Source organism: Periophthalmus magnuspinnatus, unplaced genomic scaffold (genome assembly GCF_009829125.3).
Source record: "Periophthalmus magnuspinnatus isolate fPerMag1 unplaced genomic scaffold, fPerMag1.2.pri scaffold_70_arrow_ctg1, whole genome shotgun sequence".
NCBI classification, from domain to species: Eukaryota; Metazoa; Chordata; class Actinopteri; order Gobiiformes; family Gobiidae; genus Periophthalmus; species Periophthalmus magnuspinnatus.
Genome location: NW_022986789.1, coordinates 29,220 through 55,669, shown reverse-complemented (window position 1 = coordinate 55,669; position 26,450 = coordinate 29,220). Strand labels below are relative to the sequence as shown.

Here is a 26,450-nt window from a genome sequence, read left to right as displayed (position 1 = left end):
GAGATACTTGAACTCCTCCACTTGGGGCAGAGACTCACCACCCACCCGGAGAGAACAAACCACCTTTTTCCGGTCGAGAACCATGGCCTCGGATTTGGAGGAGCTGATTCTCATCCCAGCCGCTTCACACTCGGCTGCAAACCGCCCCAGTGCCTGCTGCAGGTCCTGGCTCGAAGAAGCCATCAGGACAACATCATCTGCAAACAGCAGAGATGAAATCCTGTGGTTCCCAAACCAGGCCCCCTCCGGCCCCTGGCTGCGCCTAGAAATTCTGTCCATAAATATAATGAACAGAACCGGTGACAAAGGGCAGCCCTGGCGGAGTCCAACATGCACCGGGAACAGGTCTGACTTACTGCCGGCAATGCGAACACAGCTCCTGCTCCGGTCATACAGGGACCGGACAGCCCTTAGCAAAGAGCCCCAGACCCCATACTCCCAGAGCACCCCCCAAAGGACACCACGAGGGACACGGTCGAATGCCTTCTCCAGATCCACAAAACACATGTGGACTGGTTGGGCATACTCCCATGAGCCCTCGAGGACCCGATGGAGAGTATAGAGCTGGTCCAGTGTTCCACGACCAGGACGAAAACCACACTGCTCCTCCTGAATCCGAGGTTCGACTATCGGTCGGATTCTCCTCTCCAGTACCCTGGAATAGACCTTACCGGGAAGGCTGAGGAGTGTGATTCCCCTGTAATTGGAACACACCCTCCGATCCCCCTTCTTATACAGAGGGACCACCACCCCGGTCTGCCATTCCACAGGTACTGTCCCCGACCGCCACGCGATGTTGCAGAGACGTGTCAGCCAAGACAGCCCCACAACATCCAGAGACTTGAGGTACTCAGGACGCATCTCGCCCACCCCCGGAGCCTTGCCACCGAGGAGCTTGCCAACCACCTCAGTGACTTCAGCCAGGGTGATGGACGAGTCCGCCTCTGGGTCCCCAGTTTCTGCTTCCTCCTCGGAAGACGTGACAGTGGGATTGAGGAGATCCTCAAAGTGTTCCTTCCACCGCCCGACAACATCCCCAGTCGAGGTCAGCAGCTCTCCACCCGCACTGTAAACAGTGTTGGTGAAGCACTGCTTCCCCCTCCTGAGGCGTCGGACGGTTTGCCAGAATCTCTTTGAGGCCGTCCGATAGTCCTCCTCCATGGCCTCCCCGAACTCCTCCCAACCCCGAGTTTTTGCCTCTGTGACTGCCCGAGCCGCGGCACGCTTGGCCCGCCGGTACTCATCAGTTGCCTCAGGAGTCCCACGAGCCAACAAGGCTCGATAGGACTCCTTCTTCAGCTTGACGGCATCCCTTACTTCCGGTGTCCACCACCGGGTTCGGGGATTGCCGCCACGACAAGCACCACAGACCTTACGACCACAGCTACGAGCAGCCGCATCGACAATAGAGGTGGAGAACATGGCCCACTCGGAGTCCATGTCTCCAACCTCCCCCGGGATTAGGGAGAAGCTCTCCCGAAGGTGGGAGTTGAAGACCCCCCTGACAGAGGGCTCCGCCAGACGTTCCCAGCAGACCCTCACAATGCGCTTGGGCCTGCCAGGTCTGTCCGGCTTCCTCCTCCGCCAGCGGATCCAACTCACCACCAGGTGGTGATCAGTTGATAGCTCAGCCCCTCTCTTCACCCGAGTGTCCAAGACACGCGGTCGGAGGTCAGATGACACGACAACAAAGTCGACCTCCGACCTAGAATGTGCTGGTGTCACGTGCACCGATGGACACCCTTGTGCTCGAACATGGTGTTTGTTATGGACAAGCTGTGACTAGCACAGAAGTCCAATAACAAAACACCGTTCGGGTTCAGATCGGGGAGGCTGTTCCTCCCAATCACGCCCCTCCAAGTGTCACTGTCGTTACCCACATGGGCGTTGAAGTCCCCCAGGAGAACAACGGAGTCCCCGGTTGGTGCACTGTCTAGTACCCCTCCCAGGGACTCCAAGAAGGCCGGGTACTCCACACTGCTCTTTGGCCCGTAGGCCGACACAACAGTGAGAGACCTGTCCCCGACCCGAAGGCGCAGGGACGCGACCCTCTCGTTCACTGGAGTGAACCCCAACACGCAGCGGCTGAGCTGTGGGGCAATGAGCAAGCCCACACCAGCTCGCCGCCGCTCCCCGCGGGCAACGCCAGAGAAATGGAGAGTCCAACCCCTCTCAAGAAGTTAGGTTCCAGAGCCCAAGCTGTGCGTGGAGGTGAGGCCGACTATATCTAGCCGGTAACGCTCAACCTCCCGCACAAGCTCAGGCTCCTTCCCCCCCAGCGAGGTGACATTCCACGTCCCCAGGGCTAGTCTCCATATCCGGAGATCCGGTCGTCGAGGTCCCCGCCTTCGACTGCCGCCCGGATCTCTCTGCACCTGCCCCGCATGGCTCCTCCCGCAGGTGGTGGGTCCACGGGAGGTGGTGGGTCCACTTGTCGTTTCCTCTTGTGTTTTAGGCTTTCTCTCCCTCTTTTCACTCTTTTTCTCTTCTTTCCCTCCTTTTCACTCTGTCTGTTTCCATTCTCTCTGTCCTGTCCTCTTTTATGTTTCAGTCCCTCCCCCATGTTCTCTCTTGTTGCCGCCCTCTTTCCCCCTCTCTTTCTCCTTTCTTTTATTAATGTTCTAAGGAAGCACTCTGTCTTATCTTTCACTCTCTCTATCTCCCTTCTCTTTTATCCTTACCTCTCTCTCCACTCTCTTTCTTGTTAATGGTCTTTGGATCTCTTTTCCTCTTTCCTCTCTCCTCCTCCCCCCTCTCACCCTCTCCCTCTTTCCTCTCTTATACTCCTCCCTCGCGCCCTCTCTTTCTTGTTAATGTTCTATGGAGCTCTCTCTCTGTCCCTCTTTCCTCTCTTATACTCCTCCCTCTCTCTTTCTCGTGTTAATGTTCTTTGGCTCTCTCTCTCTCTCTCCCTCTTTCCTCCCTTATACTCCTCCCTCAAGTGCTCTCTCTTTTCTCTGCTCTTTCTTTCTTTGTAAACAATCTTTGGAACTCCCTCTTTCCTCCCTCTCTCCCTCTCTCCCTCCCTCTCCTCTCTCATTGTTTCTCTGCTCTGTCTCTTTTCTATAGGGTTAAAACAGAATACATTATACTCAGACTCACTCTCGCTCTTTTTTAACAAAATAGATCCATGGAAACAAAAAAAATTAAATCCTGCACAAAATAAAAGAACAAATAAATATCAAAAAATAAAACTGGAGCCAGAGGAACAGACCAGAGAGGAAGAGGGAGGGCATCTGACATGCAGGGAGGGCATCTAACACATAGGAAGGGCATCTGACTCACAGGGAGGGCATCTGACATAGAGGAATACACGAGGATGTTGGGTTTTAGTCCTGGTTCAGTCCTGGGTCAGTGCTGGTTTAGTACTGGTTCAGTCCTGGTTTAGTCCTGCTTCAGTCCTGGTTGAGTCCAGGTTCAGTCCTGGTTTAGTCCTGGTTCAGTCCTGGTTTATTCCTGGTTCAATCCTGGTTGAGTCCTGGTTTATTCAAGGTTTAGTCCTTGTTCAGTTGTGGTTTAGTCATGGTTTAGTCCTGGTCCAGTCCTGGTCCAGTTCTGGTCTAGTCCTGTTTTAGTCCTGGTTTAGTCCTGGTTCAGTCTTGATTTACTCCTGGTTTAGTCCTGATTTAGTCCTTGTTCAGTCCTGGTTTAGTCCTTGTTCAGTCCTGGTTTAGTCCTGGTTTAGTCCTGGTCCAGTCCTAGTACAGTTTTGGTCTAGTCCTGTTTTAGTCCTGGTTTAGTCCTGATTTACTCCTGGTTTAGTCCTGATTTAGTCCTTGTTCAGTCCTGGTTCAGTCCTGGTTTAGTCCTTGTTCAGTCCTGGTTTAGTCGTGGTTGAGTGCTGGTTTATTCCTGGTTTAGTCCTTGTTCAGTCCTGGTTTAGTCCTGGTTTGATCCTGGTCCAATTCTGGTCTAGTCCTGTTTTAGTCCTGTTTTAGTCCTGGTTTAGTCCTTGTTCAGTCCTGGTTTAGTCGTGGCTTAGTCCCGGTTTAGTCCCGATTTAGTCCCGGTTTAGTCACGGTTTAGTCCTGGTTTAGTGCTTGTTCAGTCCTGGTTCAATCCTGGTTGCGTCCAGGTTTCGTCCTGGTTCAGTCCTGGTTTAGTCCTGGTTTAGTCTAAGTTTAGTCCTGGTTTATTCCTGATTTAGTCCTGGTTTAGTCCTGGTTTATTCCTGATTTAATCCTTGTTCAGTCCAGGTTTAGTCCTGGTTTAGTCCTGGTTTAGTCCTGGTTTAGTCCTGGTTTAGTCCTGGTTTAGTCCTGGTTTGGTACTTGTTCAGTTCTGGTTTAGTCCTGGTTTAGTCCTTGTTCAGTCCTGGTTTAGTCGTGGCTTAGTCCCGGTTTAGTCCCGATTTAGTCCCGGTTTAGTCCTGGTTTAGTGCTTGTTCAGTCCTGGTTCAATCCTGGTTGCGTCCAGGTTTCGTCCTGGTTCAGTCCTGGTTTAGTCCTGGTTTAGTCTAAGTTTAGTCCTGGTTTATTCCTGATTTAGTCCTGGTTTAGTCCTGGTTTATTCCTGATTTAATCCTTGTTCAGTCCAGGTTTAGTCCTGGTTTAGTCCTGGTTTAGTCCTGGTTTAGTCCTGGTTTAGTCCTGGTTTGGTACTTGTTCAGTTCTGGTTTAGTCCTGATTTAGTCCTTGTTCAGTCCTGATTTAGCCTTGGTTTAGTCCTGGTTTAGTCTTGGTTTATTCCTGGTTCAGTCCTGTTTTAGTCCTGGTTTAGTCCTGGTTTAGTCCTGATTTACTCCTGGTTTATTCCTGTTTTAGTCCTGGTTTAGTCCTGGTTTAGTCCTTGTTCAGTCCTGGTTTAGTCGTGGTTTAGTCCCGGTTTAGTCCCGATTTAGTCCCGGTTTAGTCCCGGTTTAGTCCCAGTTTAGAGCTTGTTCAGTCCTGGTTCAATCCTGGTTGCGTCCAGGTTTCGTCCTGGTTCAGTCCTGGTTTAGTCCTGGTTCAATCCTGGTTCCGTCCAGGTTTCATCCTGGTTCAGTCATGGTTTAGTCCTGGTTTAGTCTAAGTTTAGTCCTGGTTTATTCCTGATTTAGTCCTGGTTTAGTCCTGGTTTATTCCTGGTTTAGTCCTGGTTTGGTACTTGTTAAGTTCTGGTTTGGTCCTGGTTTAGTCCTGGATTCGTCCTGGTTTAGTTCTGGTTTATTCCTTGTTCAGTCATAGTTTAGTCCTTGTTTAGTCCTGGTCCAGTCCTTCTCCAGTTCTGGTCTAGTCCTCTTTTTTTTCCTGGTTTAGTCCTGATTTACTCCTGGTTTAGTCCTGGTTTAGTCCTGGTTTAGTCCTGATTTAGTCCTTGTTCAGTCCTGCTTCAGTCCTGGTTTAGTCCTTGTTCAGTCCTATTTTAGTCCTGCTTCAGTCCTGGTTTAGTCCTTGTTCAGTCCTGGTTTAGTCCTGGTCCAGTCCTGGTCCAGTTCTGGTCTAGTCCTTTTTTCGTCCTGTTTTAGTCCTGGTTTAGTCCTTGTTCAGTCCTGGTTTAGTTGTGCTTTAGTCCTTCTTTAGTCCTTCTTTAGGACAGTTCTGGTTTGGTCCTGTATTAGTCCTGTATTAGTCCTGGTTTAGCCTTGGTTTAGTCCTGGTTTAGTCTTAGTTTATTCCTGGTTTAGTCCTGGTTTAGTCCTGGTTTAGTGCTTGTTCAGTCCTGGTTCAGTCCTGGTTTAGTCCCGGTTTAGTCCCGGTCTAGTCCCGATTCAGTCCCGGTTTGGTCCTGGTTTAGTCCTGGTTTAGTCCTTGTTTTGTCCTGGTTTAGTCCTGATTTAGTCCTTGTTTAGTCCTGGTTTAGTCCTGGTTTAGACCTGGTTTAGTCATGGTTTAGTACTGATTTATTCCTTCTTCAGTCCTGGTTTAGTCCTGGTTTAGTCCTGGTTTACTCCTGGTTTAGTCCTGGTTTGGTACTTGGTCAGTTCTGGTTTAGTCCTGGTTTAGTCCTGATTTAGTTCTTGTTAAGTCCTTCTTTAGTCATGGTTTAGTCCCGGTTTAGTCTCGGTTTAGTCCTGGTTTAGTCCTGGTTTAGTCCTTGTTCAGTCCTGGTTTAGTCACGGTTTAGTCCCGATTTTGTCCCGTTTAGTCCCGGTTTAGTCCTTGTTCATTCCTGGTTCATTCCTGGTTGCGTCCCGGTTTCGTCCTGGTTCAGTCCTGGTTTAGTCCTGATTTTGTCCTGATTCAGTCCTGGTTTATTCCTGGTTTAGGCCTGATTTTGTCCTGATTCAGTCCTGGTTTATTCCTGGTTTAGTCCTTGTTCAGTCATGGTTTAGTCCTGCTTCAGTCCTGGTTGACTCCAGGTTTAGTCCTGGTTTATTCCTGATTTAGTCCTGGTTTTGTCCTGGTTTAGTCCTGATTTTGTCCTGTTTAGTCCTGGTTTAGTCGTGGTTTAGTCCTGGTTTAGTCCTGATTCAGTCTTTGTTCAGTCCTGGTTTAGTCCTGTTTTAGTCCTGGTTTAGTCCTGGTTTACTCCTTGTTTAGTCACGGTTTAGTCCTATTTTAGTCCTGGTTTGGTACGTGGTCAGTTCTGGTTTAGTCCTGGTTTAGTCCTGATTTAGTTCTTGCTAAGTCCTTGTTTAGTCATGGTTTAGTCCCGGTGTAGTCCCGGTTTAGTCCTGGTTCAGTCCTGGTTTAGTCCTTGTTCAGTCCTGGTTTAGTCCTGGTTTAGTCCCAGTTTAGTCCCGGTTTAGTCCCGGTTTAGTCCCGGTTCATTGCGTCCAGGTTTCGTCCTGGTTCAGTCCTGGTTTAGTCCTGGTTTAGTCGTGGTTTTGTCCTGGTTTATTCCTGATTTAGTCCTGATTCAGTCCTGGTTTAGTCCTGATTTAGTCCTGGTTTAGTCCTGATTTAGTCCTGATTCAGTCCTGGTTTATTCCTGGTTTAGTCCTTTGTTCAGTCATGGTTTAGTCCTGCTTCAGTCCTGGTTGAGTCCAGGTTTAGTCCTGGTTTATTCCTGGTTTATTCCTGATTTCGTCCTTGTTCAGTCCTGGTTTAGTCGTGGTATAATCCTGATTTGGTCCTTGTTCAGTCCTGGTTTAGTAGTGATTTAGGCCAGGTTTAGTCCTGGTTTAGCCTTGGTTTATTCATCTTTCAGTCCTGGTTTAGTCCTGATTTAGTCCTTGTTCAGTCCTGGTTTTGTCCTGGTTTAGTCCTGATTTAGTCCTTGTTCAGTCCTTATTCAGTCCTGATTTAGTCCTGGTTTAGTCCTCTTTCAGTCCTGGTTTAGTCTTGTTTTAGTCCTGGTTTAGTCCAGGTTTCATCCTGGTTCAGTCCTGGATAAGTCTAAGTTTAGTAGTGGTTTATTCCTTATTTAGTCCTAGTTTTGTCCTGGTATAGTCCTGATTTAATCCTTGTTCAGTCCTGGTTTAGTCTAAGTTTAGTAGTGGTTTATTCCTTATTTAGTCCTGGTTTTGTCCTGTTTTAGTCGTGATTTAGTCCTGGTTTTGTCCTTGTTTAGTCCTGGTTTAGTCCTTGTTTAGTCCTGGTTTAGTCCTGGTTTAGTCCTTGTTTGGTACTTGGTAAGTTTGGGTTTAGTCCTGGTTTAGTCCTGGTCAGTCCTGGTTTAGTCCTTGTTCAGTCCTGGTTTAGTCCTGGTTTAGTCCCGGTTTAGTCCCGATTTAGTCCTGATTTAGTCCCGGTTTAGTCCCTGTTTAGTCCTGGTTTTGTACAGGTTTCATCCTGGTTCAGTCCTGGTTTAGTCTAAGTTTAGTAGTGGTTTATTCCTGATTTAGTCCTGGTTTTGTCCTTGTTTAGTCCTGATTTAGTCCTTGTTTAGTCATGATTTAGTTCTGGTTCAGTCCTGGTTTAGTCCTGTTTTAGTCCTGGTTTAGTCCTTGTTTAGTCCTGGTTTAGTCCTGGTTTATTCCTGGTTTAGTCCTGGTTTGGTACTTGGTCAGTTCTGGTTTAGTCCTGGTTTAGTCCTGATTTAGTTCTTGTTCAGTCCTGGTTTAGTCCTGGTTTAGTCCTGATTTAGTCCTTGTTCAGTCCTGGTTTTGTCCTGGTTTTGTACTGGTTTTGTCCTGGTTCAGTCCTGGTTTAGTCTTGTTTTAGTGCTGTTTTAGTCCAGGTTTCATCCTGGTTTAGTCTAAGTTTAGTAGTGGTTTATTCCTGATTTAGTCCTGGTTTTGTCCTGGTTTAGTCCTGATTTAGTCCTTGTTTAGTCCTGGTTTTGTCCTGGTTTATTCCTGGTTTAGTCCTGGTTTGGTACTTGGTCAGTTCTGGTTTAGTCCTGGTTTAGTCCTGATTTAGTTCTTGTTAAGTCCTTGTTTAGTCATGGTTTAGTCCCGGTTTAGTCTCCATTTAGTCCTGGTCTAGTCCTGGTTTAGTCCTTGTTCAGTCCTGGTTTAGTCCTGGTTTAGTCCCGGTTTAGTCCCGGTTTAGTCCCGATTTAGTCCTGATTTGGTACCGGTTTAGTCCTGGTACATTCCTGGCTGCATCCAGGTTTCGTCCTGGTTCAGTCCTGGTTTAGTCCTGGTTTAGTCAAAGTTTAGTCCTGGTTTATTCCTGATTTAGTCTTGGTTTTGTCCTGATTTATTCCTGATTTGTCCTTGTTCAGTCCTGGTTTAGTACTGATTTAGTCCTGATTTAGTCTTGGTTTAGTCCTGATTTTGTCCTGGTTTAGTCCTGGTTTAGTCATGATTTAGTCCTGATTCAGTCCTGGTTTATTCCTGGTTTAGTCCTTGTTCAGTCTTTGTTTAGTCCTGCTTCAGTCTTGGTTGAGTCCAGGTTTAGTCCTGGTTTAGTCCTGATTTAGTCCTTGTTCAGTCCTGGTTTAGTCGTGGTTTATTTCTGATTTAGTCCTTGTTCAGTCCTGGTTTAGTATTGGTTTAGCCCAGGTTCAGTCCTGTTTTAACCTTGGTTTATTCCTCTTTCAGTCTTGGTTTAGTCCTGATTTAGTCTTTGTTCAGTCCTGGTTTAGTCCTGGTTTAGTCCTGGTTTAGTCCTGGTTTAGTCCTGGTTTAGTCCTGGTTTAGTCCTGATTTAGTCCTTGTTCAGTCCTGGTTTAGTCCTGGTTCAGTCCTGGTTTACTCTTGGTTTAGTCCTCCTGGGGTTACACGGAAACTGAGTTGAGCCCTTTTAGTTTCCTATTTAGAAAAAAAATGATGTGTGTTAGATGCCCTTTCATCTTCCTGTATCCCTGTGTGCTAGATGCCTTCCCATCCTCCTGTGTGCCAGATGCCCTTCCATCAACATGTGTGTCACACTTCAGCTCCATAGACTCTGGCTCCAGTTCACTTTCCAAAAAACATGGTCCCTCTCTCTGTAACTGCTGCCCTCTCTCTGTAACTGCTGCTTTCAGGCTCATCATTCTGAGTTTAAAATGTTGGTTTTAACCCGCTCTACATGATCCTTGGGATTTTTTTTCACTATTTTGTCCCAATAACAAGATATGAACATAAATAACCGATCAGGCTTCTTTCCCCGAGGTTTGATTGACAGTGTTGCTAAGTGCTCGTTCCCTACTAAACCAGCAGTGCGTGTGGAAATTGGACGTTATATACAACTGCCTCACTCCTGATTGGCTCTTTGGTTGCTATGATACTCGTAGTCAGAATTCCAAAGATGGAATTGGGCTCCAGATTAGCTGCTGTAATTGCTCTAGCCTCGATGAGCTTCATTTGGAGCCACACGCTGTGGCTGACGTCACACTCACTTAGTCCACTTCTTTGTACAATCTATGGATGCCCACCTTCCCCGTGTGTCAGATGCCCTCCCTTGCTGTGTGTCAGATTTCCTCCCTCTCTGTGTGTCAGATGCCCTCCATCCCAGTGTGTCAGATGCTCTCCCTCTCTCTGTATCAGATGCCCTTCCTCATCTGACCTGCTCTGGTATCTCTGGTCTTGTTTAACACTTTTTCGTCAGTGAAATATGATTTCACTTTCAGGACTATCCTTCAGTGAGAGAATCTCGAGTCATTTTTACGTATCACAAAGTCATTACATTTGTCAAAAATATAAAAACACAATTTTACACGTGTGACACAAACATGACAGAAACATGACACTACCATGACACAAACATGATACAAACATGATGCAAACATGACACTAACCTGAGACAACCATGAACACAAGCATGACACAAACATGACACAAACATGTCACAAACATGACACAAAACATGAAACAAACATGACCACAAACATGACACAAAACATGAAACAAACATGAACACAAACATGACACAAACATGAATCTGAATTATTTATTCATAAAACAAACACTCAGATTTTACAATTGTGACACAACCATGACACAAACATGACACAAACATGATACAACCATGACTGTACCATGACACAAACATGAACACAAACATAAAGACAGACGTGAACACAAGCATGACACAAACATGACACAACAATGACTCATGACACAGACATGACACAAACATGACACAGACATGTCACAAACATGACACAAAACATGACACAAACATGACCACAAACATGACACAAAACATGAAACAAACATGAACACAAACATGACACAAACATGAATCTCAATTATTTATTCATAAAACAAACACTCAGATTTTACAATTGTGACACAACCATGACACAAACATGGCAACCATGATACAAACATGACAGAAACATGATACAACCATGACTCTACCATGACACAAACATGACACAAACACAATCATGGCACAAACATGACACAGCCATGACACAAACATGAACACAGACGTGAACACCAACATGACACAACCATGACTCATGACACAAACATAACACAAACACGACAAAGACGTGACACAAACATGAGCACAAACATGATTCAAACATGACGCAAACATGACACAAACAGGATACAACCACGACACAGACATGACACAAACAGGACACAACCACGACACGGACATGACACAAACATGACACTACCATGAAACAAACATGACACAAATATGAACACAAGCATGACACAAACATGATACAAACATGAACACAAACACGAAACATACATGAACACAAACATGAACACAAACATGACACAACCACGACACAGACATGACACAACCATGGACACAAATATGATACAAACATGACACAAACACAACAAACACGACACATGACACAAACATGTCACAGCCATGACACAACCATGACAAAACCACGACACAAGCATGACACAACCATGACTCATGACACAGACATGACACAAACATAATGCAAACAGGACACAAACATGCCCTAAACATGACAGAACCATGACACAACCATGACACAAACACGATACAAACATGACACAAACATGAACATGTAACACATGTATTACTCCTCTGTTTCAGGTCATTAAAATGCACTCGTTTCTGGACTACATCATGGGAGGCTGCCAGATTCAGTTCACGGTAATTTCTCCTCTAGTCCTTGTTTAGTTCTGGTTTAGTCCTGGTTTAGTCCTGGTTTGGTCCTGGTTTAGTCCTGGTTTGGTCCTGGTTTAGTCCTGATTTAATCCTGGTTTAGTCCTGGTGTAGTCCTGATTTAATCCTGGTTTAGTCCTGGTTTAGTCCTGGTTTAGTCCTGGTTTAGTCCTGGTTTAGTCCTGGTTTAGTCCTGGTTTAGTCCTGATTTAATCCTGGTTTACTCCTGGTTTAGTCCTGATTTAATCCTGGTTTACTCCTGGTTTAGTCCTGATTTAATCCTGCCTTAGTCCTGGTTTAGTCTTGGTTTAGTCTTGGTTTAGTCTTGATTTAGTCTTGATTTAGTCCTGGTTTAGTCCCAGTTTAAGCTTGTTTTAATCTAAATTCAGTCCAGGTTTAGTTCTGGTTAAGACCAGGTTTAGTCCTTGTTTCGTCCTGGTGTATTCCAAGTGTAGTCCTGGTTCAGACCTGGTTTAGTCCTGATTTAGTTCTGGTTCAGTCCCTGTCGCTGTCCCTGGTGCTGATCCTTGTATGACTGGTATGTTTTATGGATGAAGTGTGGCATCTGGAGCAGGACCACTCCTCAGCAGAATCCCATAAAGGATCTGTACAGTGCTGGTTAAGTACTGGTTCAGTCCAGGTTAAGTCGAGGTTTAGTTCTTGTTCAGTCCAGGTTTAGGCCAGCTTGAATCCAGTTTCAGTCCTAGTTTAGACCTGGCTCAGTCCCTGTCTCTGTCTGTGGTGATGATTCTCTGCAGTGACATTCTATGGATGAAGTTTTTAACAGTAAGAGACCACATCCGCACCTCAGATTTTCTACTGTGTTGTGGTTTTAGTTCTGATTTAGACCAGGTCTTGTCCAGGTTCTTGGACTAGACCATTGTTTAGAACTGGGTTAGTCCAATTTTAGTCCGGTTCAATTGCTGGTTGTTTAATCCAGTTTTAGTCCTGGTGTATTCCAGTTTTAGGATTGTTTTAGTGCAGTTTTAGGGTTGGTTTAGTCCAGTTTTAGTCCAGTTTAAGTTCTGGTTTAGGCCATGTTTAGTCCTTGTTTAGTCCAGTTTTAGGGTTGGTTTAGTCCAGTTTTAGTCCAGTTTAAGTTCTGGTTTAGTCCATGGTTAGTCCAGTTTTAATCCAGTTTTAGTCCTGGTTTAGTTCTGGTTTAGACTTTCAGATCCACAGCAGTGCTTTCCCTCTCTTTCAGATACAGACCAAAGTAAATATGAAATATGGCTTATATTTTATTGGATATTATTGATTTGTGAGTTCTTGATCTTAAATCCTGGTTCTGGTCCTAGTTTTGGTCCTGATTCTGGTTTTGGTTCGGATTTGTAGTCGGATTTTTCACACGTTTCACGGTTTTGTCTTGTGGATTTTGGGGGTAATCCCCCTTCTTTCTGGCTCACTCGGTCCTCACAGTGGTCCTCTCCTCCGTCGCCGTGGAAACCGTATCCAGGGGCTCACGGTGCGGTTTCCACGGCAACAGGCATCCCTCTGTTTGTCCCATTCACCACTCCACAACATGTTTAAGGTCCAAACCAGACAGAACCAGACCAAAGCAGATCCAGACTTTTCAGACCGGTTCCACAGCAGAGAAAAAGACCCCCCTCAGGACCGATTTAGATCCAGCGGTCTAAACCTTGACTAAAACTGGAATAAACTAGGACTAAACCAGGTCTAAACCAGGTCTCAACCAGGTCTAAACCAAGACTAAATCAGGACTGAAGCATGACTATACGAGGACTCAACTTGAACTAAACCAAATTAAACCTAGACTAAACATGGACTAAATCGCGACTAATCCAAAACTAAAACTGGACAAAACCTAGACTAAAGCATGATTGAACTAGGACTAAATTAAGATTGAATCAGGACAAAATCTGGACTGAACGCAGACTAAATACGGATTGAACATGGACTAAACCAGGACTAAACTAGGACTAAATCAAGAATAAACCAAGAGTAAACACTGACTGAACCTGGACTAACCAAAAATGAAGCTAGACGAAATATAGACTAAACAAGGACTAAACCAGGACTGTAGCTGGACTAAAACTTGATTAAACCAGGACTAAATGACAACTAAACCAGGTCTTGGTACTAAACCTGGACTTAACTCAATCAAGACTTAAGTTTATCTTCTTCCATTTGGAGCTGAAATGGAACGTGGATTTCTAATCCTGGGAAAACATGGCACATGGAGACGATCCCTCTCATCTGCTGTTCAGCATGTGTGTGAGTGGGTTTGTATCACAGTGTGGGGACTACACTCTGCACTCACTCATGTCATGGGGACCTGCCTCTTATGGGACAATTATCAGGTCGATGATGTAAATGTTTTATTATCTAGGTTCAGATAGGTTAAAGTTAGAGTTTAGTCCTTGTTTAGTCCTGGTTTTGTCCTGGTCTATTTCTGGTTTAGTCCTGGTTTAGTCCTGGCTTAGACCTGGTTTAATTCTGGTTTAGTTCTGGTCCAGTCCTGGTTTAGTCTAGATTTAGTCCTGGTTTAGTCCTAGTTTAACTTTGGTTTAGTCCAGGTTTAGGCCTTGTTTAGCCTTAGTTTAATCCTGGTTTAGTCCTGATTTAGTCGGGGTTTAGCCCCTTTTTAGCCTTGATTCATTCCTGGTTTAGTCCTGATGATTGTTTGTTGTTCCTTGTGTGTCCTGAAGGTGGCATAGGTGGTTTATTCCAGGTTTAATCCTGGTTTAGTCCTGGTTTAGTACAAGTTTAGTTCAAGTTTAGTCCAGGTTTAGTCCAGGTTTAGTCCAGGTTTAGTCCTGTCTTCTAGTTTAGTCCTGATTGGTTCTTAGTCCTCGTTTAGTCCTGATTGGTTCTTAGTCCTTGTTTAGTCCTTGTTTAGTTCAGGTTTAGTTCTGGTTTAGTCCAGGTTTAGTCCTGTCTTCTAGTTTAGTCCTGTTTTATCTTGGTTTGGTCCTGGTTTAGTCCTATTTTAGACTTGGTTTAGTCCTGGTTTAGTACTGACGATTGTTTGTTGTTCCTTGTGTGTCCTGAAGGTGGCAATAGACTTCACAGCCTCAAACGGAGACCCTCGAAACAGCTGCTCACTTCACTACATCCACCCATTTCAGCCCAACGAGTATCTGAAGGCTCTAGTGTCTGTGGGAGAAATCTGTCAGGACTATGACAGGTGAGACCATAGACTGTACATATAGATGGACATAGCTAACCTGTTAGCCTCTACATTCTGAACAGGAAGTGAGCATGGACGCACTTTAGCTCCATCTGGCTCCAGGTCACTGTTTACTGAAAAAAAATGAAAAAAAACGTAGCCCCTAATTGCTGCTCTACATGATCCTGAGGTTTTTATATCACTATTTTGTTCCTAAATCTGCATATGAACATAATAATATAATAATAAAATAATAATAATAAATAATAATAATAATAATAAAAGACCAATAAAGTGCCTTCTTTCCCGGAGGTCACTCCTGCTAGTGTTAGCAACAGGTTTGACTGACATTGTTGCTAAGTGCCTGCTGCCTGCTAAACCAGCAGTGCAGACGGGAAGGGGCGTTACAGCAGCCTAGCTCCTGATTGGCTCTTTGGTTGCTATGATACTCCCTCTCGAAAATACAAATATGGAATTTGGATCCAGTTTTGGCGTTATAACTGCTAGCTTCGATGAGCTTTATTTGGAGCTGGTGTGGGTGATGTCACACTCACATAGTCCACTTCTATGTACAGGCTGTGGTAGAAATGCAGCTGTAATGAACTTCACAGGGTCACAGAGGAACAGCAGTTTAACAGAATATGAGATTGAACTTTAATGAAACTCATTAAAGTAAAGTCTGACCTGAGTCTGTTCTCTCCTCAGTGACAAAATGTTCCCCGCCTTTGGATTTGGAGCCAAGATCCCCCCAGACTACAAGGTACTCACCACAGAGGAACAGGGAGGAGCAGAGCCAAAGGAGCAGAGAGGAATAGAGCCAGAGGAGCAGAGCCAAAGGGGTAGAGAGGAGCAAAGCCAGAGGAGCAGACAAGAATAGAGCCAGAGGAGCAGAGCCAAAGAGGTAGAGAGGAGCAAAGCCAGAGGAGCAGACAAGAATAGAGCCAGAGGAGCAGAGCCAAAGAGGTAGAGAGGAGCAAAGCCAGAGGAGCAGACAAGAATAGAGCCAGAGGAGCAGAGCCAAAGGAGCAGAGGGGGAGCATAGCCAAAGGGGTAGACAGGAGCAAAGCCAGAGGAGCAGACAGGAATAGAGCCAGAGGAGCAGAGCCAAAGGAGTAGAGGGGGAGCAGAGCCAGAGGAGCAGAGCCAGAGGAGCAGAGAGGAGCAGAGCCAAAGGGGCAAACAGGAGCAGAGAAAAAGGAGCAGACAGGAGCAAAGCTAGAGGAGCAGACAGCAGAGAGGAGCAGAGCCAAAGGGACAGACAGGAGCAGAGCTAGAGAAGCAGACAGGCGCAGAGCCAGAGGAGCAGAGCCAGAAGGGCAGACAGGAGCAGATCCAGAAGGGGAGGCAGGAGCAGAGCCAGAGGGGCAGACAGGTGCAGAGCAGGAGGAGCAGACAGGATCAGAGAAGGAGCAGAGGCAGAGGAGTAGAGCCAGAGGAGCAGAGAGGAGCAGAGCCAAAGGGGCAGACAGGAGCAGAGCCAGAGGAGCAGAGCCAGAGGAGCAGAGCCAGAGGAGCAGAGCCAGAGGAGCAGAGCCAGAGGAGCAGTGCATTTGTTTGATTTTCTTCTTCTGTTTGTTTTCCAGGTCTCTCACGACTTTCCGCTGAACTTTAATGAGGAGAACCCAGAGTGTGCCGGTGAGTATCAGAGGAGCAGGCATGAGCAGGCAGGAGCCGTGTCAGCTCATCTCTGCTCCACCTGTACCCGAGTGTAAATGAGCAGACTCCTGACACTCCTCTTTAAGACAGTTCCACGAGACGAGATTTAAAATATTGTCTTTGTAGTTTTCAGACTCCAGAATGTGAGTTTGGCCTCATGTTTGGGTTTATTTGATTGTATATTCTTATTGTTCCACTGTTTTGTGGAATTACGGCTTCTACAGAGAGGTAACTCACCAGAGCCAAACGCATCAGCTCAGTTGGATGTTTCAGCGCCAGAACTGAGCATACGGCAACTTTCATGTTTTTCTGATTCTGACTTGGTTTGGTGGATAGTCCCTGTGCTAAATATTTATCATAGTTTTACATCAGGTAAGTGGGAGTTTGTGGAAAAAAGTTGAAAACAAAAGTGCAAAAATACAGGAAGTAGCATTGAGTTGTAAAACAGAATCCCTTTGGAAGGCATTTAGACAGGTTTTGGCTCTTGTTTACATTATGGTTGCTAGGTAACAGAGGCAATTACCTCTACATATGTCGCATCTGCTGCCCATGTACAACCAGGAAGTAACATTATAAACTTCACTAGAATTAAAACTAGAAAAAAAATAGGCAAGATACATATTATAGTCTTAAAAATAATCAGGTTTATGTTTTAGTGTCATGAGCTCTCTATCATAAGGCCACACATGAACCTGACTACTGCCTCACAGTGTGCTTCTCCACTCTCCTACTGCTCCCTTTACACTGTTTGGTCTAAATGCACTTTTCAAAGAGACTCCAAAGACCATGATCCTTTGCTTCTTCACAGAGACCACAATTCTTTGCTCATTCATAGAGACCATGATCCTTTGCTTCTTCACAGAGACCATTTTCCTTTGCTCAGAGCTGCAACATGCTTTAATGAGTGTAGTTCTGATTCTAATCTCCCCCCTCTGCCTCGTCCTTTCCCCTCTTCTCTCATGTCCCCGCTCATCTCTCTACCTTCTCTCTCCTGTTGTTTTTTCACTCTTTTCTCATGCTTTTCTCTCTCTTTCCCAGGTCTCTGGAGTATAGTTCAGGCATCTCCCTCCTCCTCCTGTCTCCTCTCATCTCTCCTCCTCTTTCCTCCTCTTCCTCTCTCCTCCTCTCTCCTTCTCTGTCTCTTCCTCTCTCCTCCTCTTTCTCTCCTCTTCCTCCTCTCTCCTCTCTCTTGTCTGTCTCTTCCTCTTTACCGCTCTCTCTTCTCTCACTCTCTCTCCTCTCTCTCCTCTCTCCTGTCTCTTCCTCTCCTCTCTCTCTTCTTCTCTCTCTCTTCTCTTCTCCTCTCTTCCTCTTCTCTCCTCCTCTCTCCTCCCTTTTATCTTCTTTCCTCTCTCTCCTCTCTCTCTGCCTTGCTCTCACCTGTCTCCTCCTCCTCCTCTCTCTCTCTCCTCCTCTCTTCTCTCCTCCTCTCTCTCTCTGCTCTCATCCTCCTCTCTCTCCTGTTCCATCTCTTCCTGCTCTCATCCTCCTCGCTCTCTCCTGTTCCTCTCTCTCCCTGCTCTCTCATCCTCCTCTCTCTCTCCTGTTCCTTTCTCTCCCCTCTCTCTTCTCCCCTCCTCTCTCCTCTCTCATCCTCTCCTCTCTCCTCTCTCTCTTCTCTCCTCCTCTCTTCTCTCTCTCTTCTCTTTCCTCCTCTCTCCTCTTCTCCTCTCTCATGCTATTCTCTCCGTTGCAGGTATCCAGAGTGTGGTCCAGGCGTATCAGTCCATTTTGCCCAAACTGCAGCTGTACGGCCCCACCAACGTCTCCCCCATCATCCAGAAGGTGGCACTCACAGCTTCTCAGGAGCAGCACACCAAGGAGGCCATGGTGAGGACCAGATCTGGACAAAACCAGGACTAACCCTGGGCCAGACCAGGATCAGGATTAGACCTGGAATAAACCTGGACTAAACCAGCCTAGACCAAGAGTAGACCAGGACTAGACCAAGACTAGCTCAAGACTGGACCAGGACTAGACCAGGACTAGACCAGGACTAGACCTGTGTTATCAGAGTGTTTTCCGATGGTCCAGGAGCCTGAGGTCTTAGCAGTGAGAGGTTGAATTGGGGCATGGCTCAGGTGTGGGTTCCTCATTTTACAGTCAAAATATCCTGACGTTATAACAGACCAAGAGCAGCTCTGCCTTCAGTATCCCTCTGTTCTGCATGTTTTGAATAATGTAAACTGAAACAGATCCATTTTAATAATAATAATAATAATAATAATGAGTCATAAGCTCACATGTCCATTTGTGAAACTTAAACACAAAACAAAGCTTCTCCAGAGATTCTCCAGAGGGAGGCATAACTCACATGATCAGGCAAAGGATGAATGCTGAAGAACAGAGGCACCAGGGACAGAAAGTGAAGTCATCCCTATGAGGAGTCACGCTAAAATCACTCAATCCTGACAGACCAGGCAGCGGACAGGGAGCTGGGGGTAGGCATTAGGGGTTAGGAGTTAGGGGGTTAGAGATTAGAGGGTTAGGTGGTTAGGTGGTTAGAGGGTTAGGTGTTTAGGTGGTTAGAGCCTTAGAGGTTTGGGGTTAGAGCCTTGGGGATTAGGGGTTTAGGGAACTAGGAAGTACTTGCAAATTACACTCACCTGTAGGTATAGGTTATTTCAGTCAGTTGTGTTATTTAAATGTTTATTAGTCTTAGAAATTAGCATTAGCACTGTCACACAAAGACGTCGCTTTGTAAACGCAAAACCTGGCAGCTCACACTGACCACAACCCCTGGATCTAGCGGTGTGTTGTTGTGCATGGAGCCTATTAAAGTCTTTGGGATCAGAACCAGGTTTCTTCTGGTTAAAGGTGTAATTGAGAATGTTTCTGGGACCACTGAACAGAGGAGCATACTATGCGTGTGTCATGATCCGCAGTGTCCACTCTGGGTTTTCCTCCCTGCGTGCTCCTTCCCTCCCTCACCTGCCAGATCTGGGCTGGGCTCCTGGCTCCTCCCGTGCGCACCTGCAGCCTATCAGTGCAATCAACATGCCTGCTGGGCATAAAAGGAGCTGGGAGAGGAGACTTAGCGCGGGATCATTGTCATGTTCACTTCACCCTGTCGTGTCACGTCTTTCCTGCCTGCATTCCTGTCGCCCTTGTGTTCTTGTCGTGCTCCGGTCCTGGATGTCTCCTGCCTGCTCTGCCTGTCGTCCTGTCGTCCCTTCATGTGGTCTGTTCCTGTGTCCTGTGTTCCTGCTCACCTGCTCACCTGCTCACCTCCGGATCACCCACTGGTTGTACATTGTCCTATTCTCTACAATAAATCCTGTAAATATTCCCCAAGTCTGCATCCTTTGGTCCGCCACACACACCCGTTACGACAGAATGATCCCGCCAACCATGGACCAAGCGGACTCGGGGTTAATTGGACAGTACTACCAGCCCACCCTGCTTACCTGTTTGTCTCCGGTTCACGGGCCTGTTCTCCATTGGCCATCCTGCACCAACCGGTCCACTCCCAACCTGTCTGCTCCTCGCCTGGACCGTTGTGGCTCCGCTGGACACCGTTTTCTGTCCAGGGACCTCCTCGTTCCTTCTGAACCTTGTCTGGACCGTGGTAGCTCCGCTGGACATCGTGCTCCGTCCAGGGACCTCTTCTTGTCCTCTGCCCCCTCGGTGGGACCCTCGCAGCTCCGCTGGACTCAGCTTTCCGTCCAGGGACCTCGTGGTGTCGTCCGCCCGTTCCCCGGACCGTTGTTGCCCCTCTGGACAGTCTACCGGCCCGCACCAGTGACAATTTTGCCCTCCATCCGGCTCCCCTCCGCCCACCCGTATCAACTTTTGGGCCACCAGGAGGTGGCCCTTAGGGGGGGGGGTACTGTCATGATCCGCAGTGTCCACTCCTGGTTTTCCTCCCTGCGTGCTCCTTCCCTCCCTCACCTGCCAGATCTGGGCTGGGCTCCTGGCTCCTCCCGTGCGCACCTGCAGCCCATCAGTGCAATCAACATGCCTGCTGGGCATAAGAGGAGCTGGGAGAGGAGACTCAGCGCGGGATCATTGTCATGTTCACTTCACCCTGTCGTGTCACGTCTTTCCTGCCTGCATTCCTGTCGCCCTTGTGTTCTTGTCGTGCTCCGGTCCTGGATGTCTCCTGCCTGCTCTGCCCTACGCCCGTCTGGTCTGCCTGTCGTCCTGTCGTCCCTTCATGTGGTCTGTTCCTGTGTCCTGTGTTCCTGCTCACCTGCTCGCCTGCTCACCTGCTCACCTCCGGATCACCCACTGGTTGTACATTGTCCTATTCTCTACAATAAATCCTGTAAATATTCCCAGAGTCTGCATCCTTTGGTCCGCCACACACACCCGTTACGACAGCGTGGCAGGATTTAACCACGGAGGTAGTCCTGGTCTGGTCTCTGGTCTGGTCTCTGGTCTGGTCTGACTTAGTGTTGTCACAATACTAATGTGATACATGTGGCCTTATATCTGTGCAATCCCTCAGTGGTCTAGGTAGGTTCCATAGTGATCCATGGTCATATACTAGTCTGTGTGTCTAATACTTGTTCTGATACAGCTCAAGATCATTCTAAAGCTATTCAGGAAATGTTCATTTCTGTCCTGTCAATGGAACTTTTTTAGTATTAATACCTACGAATGAGGATCTTATTTCCATATTAGTCCCTCAGTCCCTCGCCTCTGGTCTAAACCCAGTCTCTGGTCTCTAGTCTAAACCCGGTCCCTGATCTCTGGTCCTTGGTCTCTGGTCTTTGATCTATACCCAGTCTCTGGTCTCTTGCAGCAATACTTTATCCTCCTGGTGTTGACTGATGGCGTGGTCACAGACATGTCAGACACGCGTGAGGCCATTGTCCAGGCAGCGCACCTTCCGATGTCTGTAATCATCGTAGGCGTCGGCTCTGCAGACTTCAGTGACATGCAGCTCCTCCTGCGCTCCACCAGGGGGCAATCTGTGTGCAGGGACATCGTCCAATTTGTGCCCTTCAGGAACTTCAAACACGTAAGTCCTGGTTTAGTCCTAGCTTAATGTTGCTTTAGTCCTGGTTTAGTTCTGGTTTAGTCCTGGTTTAATTCTAGTCATTGGCAGCTGGTGATCTTTCAAATAAGGGACAAAACTTGAAGCCAGTATTAAGTCAGGACTGATAGTGATAGGCTAGTGATACTGGTCTAATTCCAAATGGACAAACCTTAACCTTCAAAACACTTTACCTGTGTCTCCATCAGTGTCTTCTTAGACGAAGTCTCTGCCAGTGTCTTCTTAAAAGAAGTCTCTGCCAGTGCCATGCTGTATTTGAATATAGAATGTATTCACAATGATACAATGCGTTATTATGTGTAAATACATGGACCATTAATGAGTGCACATTAGTCAGTTCACTCCTTTCATTCATCTAAATGTAGAACAGCAAATGATAGTATTTCAGTTTAGACCATGAGAGCTGGTGTAGCTCTGTACTAACAGGAGCAGTTGTAGCCTGTCTGTGCTAACAGGAGCACCGAGTCAAACTACACAAAATACAAACTCCATCGACGTCTTCACATTGTGCAAAGGTAGAGTCTCATAAAAGCTCCCATATAACTAATGATCTGATCTGTAATTAATAATAAAGTCCATCACTAACCTCCACCTGCCGCTCCACACAGAGAGCAACAAAAACAAGTGCTTCTGAGACAGCCAATCAGCACCTGTCCTGCAATGCATCCACCCCGCCCTCGTGCCCGCCCCACACGCACTACTGTGAAGCTGGATGTCTAGGCGGAACTTTTTTCCCTTCTTTTTTCACATGTACCTAATCAGCTCCTCGCATTGCCACTGCTCAGGCTGAGAACCTGTCACATACACACAGATGAAGTAAAAGTATACAAGCCCAATGTCTGTGTAATCCCTCAGTCGTCCACATCTGATCCATAGTAAAAGCCAAAGCTTTCTGGACAAAAAGGTGTAGGAGCTGCTCATTCAAGCCGTGTCTTCAGTTCTGGTCGATTACTGGTGGACACTGCCTTATCTGACGGGAGGAGCTAACTACACTGAAACTATAAACATCTGTTGTTTACAGTTTCTGTATGTAGGCTAGGTCTATTGAGCTACATGTATTCATTCATACCAGGGCAAGTTTACATGCAGAGTCTATGGTAGACGCATATCTTGGCAAAATGTGTTCTGGAGGCACGTTTTCAAGCACCAGAGCAGCGCAGATCTGACAAGGTATGTCTTGAGCGTTCAAGCGTCGGATGCTCTGTTCGCATGTCCAGGGGTTCAAAAAGATGAACTTTTGGCATTTGATGTGCAGTGTCAACCAGTCAGAGACTATGCTCCAGTGATTTAGCGACATCATTATCCTGAAAAAGTAGAAAGACATCAGCTAAAATGTAGCGGAAACTTAAATATGTTGGGCGCACCAACTAGCATAAAGGCTAGTCACGGAGCCGGATACTAAAGCTCTCTCAACCTGGTCTGCAGCGTTCACAAAGACACAGGGAAAACAAAACATCCAAAGGCACTTGCAGACCACAACGCCTCCGTCCCTGGGCCAACCTGAGCCAACCCTGGACGCGAAGGCGTTTGTCCTCAAGTGCAAAGGTGTCCAACTAAAGGCATCCAACTAGAGGTGTCCAACTAAAGGCATCCAACTAGAGGTGTCCAACGTGTTTTTATGCCTCGGTGTGACCGCACCATAAGTGTGCACTGTGCCTGAGACCTACTTAATGTAATAATTCAGCTCTAATGGGCCTACTGGCTAGCACTATTGTTCTCTTTGTTTCCTTTCTTTGCTTTGGATCTGAGGATGGAGTTATAGATGGGGGACAGGTGATGTCTAAGGCCTCCATTTCTTTTTTGTCTGGCTAAGATCTGAACCTCACTATCTTCAAAGCTCTCACAACGGCATTGGTTCATTTTCATGTGGAGTGGCTGTTTAGTTTCTCCAATATAACGCGCACTGCCTTCTTCACTACCCTGAATGAAGTAGACCACATTGTTTGTTTATGGCTCGGGGTTTAACTTTGGCTTTTTACTACAGAAGCCAGAGCCAAAAACACTGAAGGTGGTATAAGTATCCACTGTAAAATGTACTAACTACAGATACCTAAAGTGTATAGTTAAGTACAGTAATTTACCACTACTCTGGTCTGGACACTGTCTCTTTTTAACAACATTTGTTCCACTCTAACCCAGTTCTGTTCTTGTGTCCTTAGGCAAGATATTTCCACATTAGTATGAAAGTGGTGTGTGTTGATAGTGAGAGGGGACTAGGACATTACAAGTGCCAGGCATTATTATTAATGTCTCTCCTTCTCCTCCTCTCCTCCCCTCCTCTCCACTTCTCCACCTTCTCTCCACTCCTCCTACTCTCTTCTCTCTTCCTCTCCTTCCCTCACCTCTCCTCTCTTCTCCTGTCCTCCTCTTCCTCTCTCTACTCCTCCTCCTGTCTTCCCCATCACCCACCCTTCTCTCCTCTTTTTCTCCTCCTCTCACGCCTGCTCTCTCCTCTCTTCCACCTCTTTTCTCTCTTCCTCTTCCTTTCCTCCTCTTCTCTCTTCCTCCTCATCTTCCTCTCCTCATTTTCTCCTTTTCTCACCTCTCCTCTCTCCTCTCTCCTCCTCTTCTCCTGTCCTCTTCTCTTATCCTCCCCTCATCCTTTCCTGTCCTCCTCCTCTTCTTCTCCTCTCCTCTTCTGATTTTCTCTCCTCTTCTCCTCTCTTTGTCTATGTAGGCTTCTCCGGCGGCCCTGGCGAAGTCGGTTTTGGCCGAAATTCCGAATCAAATCATGGAGTATTACAACAGCCGAGGAATCAAACCCAAAACCCACAGGTCCACCAGGCCCTTCTAGACCAAGCCCAGGACTAAACCAAGACTGAACTAGGACTAAACCAGGACTTAAACCAGGACTTAAACCAGGACTGAAACCAGGACTAAACCAGGACTGAAACCAGGATCAAACCAGGATCAAACCAGGACTAAACCAGGACTAAACCAGGACTAAACCAGGACTAAACCAGGACTAAACCAGGACTTAAACCAGGACTGAACCAGGACTCTCAAGTCCACGGGGCCCTTTTAGGCCAAGATCGGAACCAGAACTAAACCAGAACCGAGACTCTCCCAAAACTCTCCCAAAACAAGACTAAACCAAGACTAAACCAGGACTCACCTGAGACAAACACTAAACCAGGACTAAACCAGGACTAGACGAGGGCTAAACCAGGACCAGGACTAACCAAAAACCCTCAAGCCTACCAAGCTCATCAAGGCACAAAGAAGAGTGCATTCACATAATTGATGTACCAAACTGGGACTAAACCTGGACTAGAACAGGATTAAAGCAGGGCTACAACGGTACCAGACAAAATCTACACCAGGACTCAAACCGGTCCAAACTAGAACCAAACCAGGACAAGTGAGACCAGAACCAAACCAAAACTAGATTTGAAGAAGACCAAACAAGGACTGAATCCAGACCCACCTGGGCATATGTGGACCAAACTGGACTAATCTTGATGATGTCACAAAAAATGGTCCAGTCCAGGTCTGTCGGAAACAAATATTTCTCTGTAAAAACCCGGGTCCAAACAGGACTAAATCAGGACTAGAAAACTAAAACAAAATTGAACTTCCTGGTTGGAAATCATGATATCACACAAGGGAATACCAGAACTGTTACTTAGCAACCATGTGGCCAAAACTCCTTTAACTTAAAAACAGAACTCTATATGTTCTGTTCTACAGCAGCCTTTCTGTTCTTAACCATCTTAATTAAGTCCAATCTGTTATACGCATTTAAACAGAGAAATACTAGACCAAACCTGGACTGGACACACTTCCTGTGTAAAAGTACTGCAGTAGTACAGTGCAGTAGGTCGTGTAGTACTGTATTTGTAGTGGTAGTATTTCTATGCATATGTGATCCTCCTGGACCTGACTCATGCTTGTGGTAGGCCTCTGTAAGTCAAAGGTCATAGGCCTCTGTAGGTTGTAGGTCAAAGGCTTCTGTGGCTCAACGACCATAGGCCTCTCTAGGTTATAGGTCAAAGGTCGCTGCATGTTTGGGTCCAGAGTTGCTAAAGCACAAAAGTCTCGGGCTCTGTCTGAGTCGCATGAGAAAAAAATCTGTGATAATAAAAAGGCTGAATGTAACGTTTAGTGTTTAGACCCAGAGACACGCATCCTCTGATTCACTCATCCACTGCACTTCCTCTACACCTCAGCATCACTCATCTTCTGCACCCCTGCATCATTCATCGTCTGCACCTCTTCATCACTCATCCTCTGCACCTCTTCTGCACCTCTGCACCTTCGCATCACTCATCCTCTCCACCACTCATCTTTTACCCTCCTCTGGTCCTCTGAATCACTCCTCTGCACCACTCACCATTTACCCCTGTGCACCTTTGAATCACTCCTCCTCTACACTTCCTCTGCAATTCTGCATCATTCATCTTTTACACTTCTTCTGCATGACTCATCCTTTTGCACCTCCTCTGCATCTCCTCTGTGCCTCTGCATCATTCATCCTTTGCACTTCCTCTGCATCACTCATCACCTGCACCTCTCCTGCATCACTCTTTTTCTGCAATTCTTCTGCATCCCTCATCCTTTGTACCTCCTCTGCACATCTGCATCCCTCATCCTCTGCACACACGAATATAATCACATTGTGGGCCTCAGGTTAAAAGCATCCTCTGACCGGGGGTCTGTAGTTTGGTCACTCACTGCTCTGACAGTGTGCCCTTGGGCCTGACACCTCTCTCTGTCTCTGGGTCTCAGATCTGCATTTTGACTTTGCCTTGCTGTTTTCTCTTCCGTCTGACTGTAATTTAGTAATAATCATCATATAAATATAATAATAATGAGATTAGCCTTAGAGCGGCGCTTGGTGCATGTGTCTCTGCGCTGACTCAAAACAACGCTGTGAAACCTGTGTCCATCAGCTCAAAACACCAGGACTAAAGCAAGTCTGAACCAAGTCCAGACTCTGGTTTAGGTTTATGCTGCGTTCAGACCAAACATGTTTTCAGTGTCAGAGTCAGGTACCTCCTCAGATGTGAGGAGGAGATGATATAACAGTGATGGAGGTGATGATGTAACTGTGATGAGGGGCTGATGAGGTAACAGTGACGGAGGAGATGAGGTAACACTGATGCAATAACAAAGATGGAGGTGATGAGTTGTTGATGATAGAGGTGATGACGTGACAGTGATGGAGATGATGAGGTCACAGTCATAAGGGTGACGATGTAACAGTGATGGAGGTGATGAGGTAACAGTGATGGAAGTGATGAGGTAACAGTGATGGAGGTGATGAGGTCACAATGATGGAGGTGATGAGGTCACAGTCATGGAGGTGATGAGGTGCTGG

General features: G+C 46.6%; 1 protein-coding gene across 1 annotated transcript in view; it reads left to right on the top strand.

The window, feature by feature from the left end:
- Positions 1-23,947, top strand: part of LOC117393645 (copine-4-like) — a gene marked incomplete at its 5' end in the record, with an annotated part of 36,879 nt that extends 12,932 nt beyond the window's left edge. Inside the window, 7 exons of the mRNA XM_033991637.2 lie at positions 11,271-11,330; positions 14,357-14,490; positions 15,178-15,232; positions 16,056-16,107; positions 17,825-17,958; positions 20,876-21,094; positions 23,808-23,947. Coding sequence (XP_033847528.1) covers positions 11,271-11,330; positions 14,357-14,490; positions 15,178-15,232; positions 16,056-16,107; positions 17,825-17,958; positions 20,876-21,094; positions 23,808-23,924 — 771 coding nt within the window. The remainder of the gene's footprint in view (positions 1-11,270; positions 11,331-14,356; positions 14,491-15,177; positions 15,233-16,055; positions 16,108-17,824; positions 17,959-20,875; positions 21,095-23,807) is intronic.
- Positions 23,948-26,450: the final 2,503 nt, after the last annotated feature.